Source organism: Austrofundulus limnaeus, unplaced genomic scaffold (assembly GCF_001266775.1).
Source record: "Austrofundulus limnaeus strain Quisiro unplaced genomic scaffold, Austrofundulus_limnaeus-1.0 Scaffold209, whole genome shotgun sequence".
Taxonomy (NCBI): Eukaryota; Metazoa; Chordata; class Actinopteri; order Cyprinodontiformes; family Rivulidae; genus Austrofundulus; species Austrofundulus limnaeus.
The window spans coordinates 196,305-197,802 of NW_013952611.1; the positions used below are offsets into that span (position 1 = coordinate 196,305).

The 1,498-nt window shown below is 43.7% G+C and overlaps 1 protein-coding gene across 1 annotated transcript in view; it reads right to left on the reverse strand.

Annotated features, from left to right (window-relative positions):
• The window catches only part of LOC106525019 (sodium-dependent phosphate transport protein 2B-like), a 31,902-nt gene extending 30,754 nt beyond the window's left edge, over positions 1-1,148 (reverse strand). The window contains exon 1 of the mRNA XM_014019117.1: positions 1,027-1,148. Coding sequence (XP_013874571.1) covers positions 1,027-1,148 — 122 coding nt within the window. The remainder of the gene's footprint in view (positions 1-1,026) is intronic.
• Positions 1,149-1,498: the final 350 nt, after the last annotated feature.

A 1,498-nucleotide genomic window follows, 5' to 3' on the forward strand; every position in this document is an offset into this window, starting at 1 on the left:
TGTGTGTGTGTGTGTGTGTGTGTGTGTGTGTGTGTGTGTGTGTGTGTGTGTGTGTGTGTGTGCGCGCACTTGTTTCTACTACAGTGTGAGGAGCATTTGTACCATGGTTACCATCAAAGTGAGGTCTTTGATATAAAGTGAGGACCTCTTCAATGTCCTCACTTTGCAGCTCTGCTGTGCTTTATTAGTTAGGTTTAGACATATGGTGTGAATTATTGATTGATATGTGGCTTGTAAACAGATGTTATGGAATTTGTATTAAAGCCTTTGACATTTATTTGTAATATGTCCTTTGAAACAGGCACATTTCCTACTAAAATGAAAACAGCAAAAATCATTCCTTTTTATAAAAGTGGGGGCAAACATCAATTCTCCAATCATAGACCAATCTCTCTTCTCTCAGTTTTCAAAAATTTTAGAAAAGCTGTTTTTGCAGCAACTTGATAATTTCATAGAAATACATTTAGTATTATCTGACTATAAATATGGGTTTAGAACAAAAAGACCAACTTCAATGGCAGTAATGCAATTAGTAAGGTGTGGCAAATGCAATCGATTAAAAAGGAGTTTACTGTTGATGTTATGATTCTTGTGTTTTGGTTATTTTTGGTAGTATTTTTCAGATTGTTTTTAATTGTTTGGTATTGTCTTATTTTCTCATTTCCTGTTTTCAGTTTCCTGTGCCATGTTTACTTCAGTCAGCTTCTTAGTATTTTTCCAGCCTGCCACACTCACCTGTCCTCAATTGTAATCACCCAGCTGTTTCCTACTTCCACTCAGCCCTGTGTGTATTTAAGGATCTTCTCTTCATCACTTCAGTGTCCGACCATTGCTTACCCATGTTTGTTCTCACCTCATGCCCTAAGTTTTTATTTATTTTTTTTTTGTTACCTTGCCACCATGTTGGCTTTTTTCTTTATTAAAGTCTTTTTAATTACTTTAAGTTTGGCCTGCCTGCTTGCATTTTGGGTTCTCCTCACCACCAAGTTGTGACAGAATGATCCAGCCTATGATCCAGAGTTGGACCCATTCTGCTCCGAGTACATCGGATACTGCTCGGCCAGGCAGATGGTTCTCGCCTCTCCAGTTCCGCTTCCGTCGTGCCCCGCCAGCGTCTTCTCCGAGAGGGTCCCGGACACCGCCTCCATCAGTACCAACTCCGAGGAAGTCCCAGACACCTCTCACCCCTGTGCCTCCTCCGAGATGGTCTATGAGACCTAGCACCGACTGCACCTCGGCGAGGCGGGACGCTTCGACCTCCATCTCTGCTCCGGCGAGGCAGGAGGCCTCCACCTCGCGACCACCTTTCAGGGTCGCGTGGGTCACTGGTGCCCATATCCAGCAGTCACAGTGCGAGGGGCAGGGTACACCCTGGACAGGTCGCAAGTCCATCACAGGGCCACACATAGAGACAAACGAGACAAACAACCATTCACTCTCTCACTAGAGTAGACTCTCAATCCAAAATATGGTAATCCTAACAGGTTGAGCTAAAGAC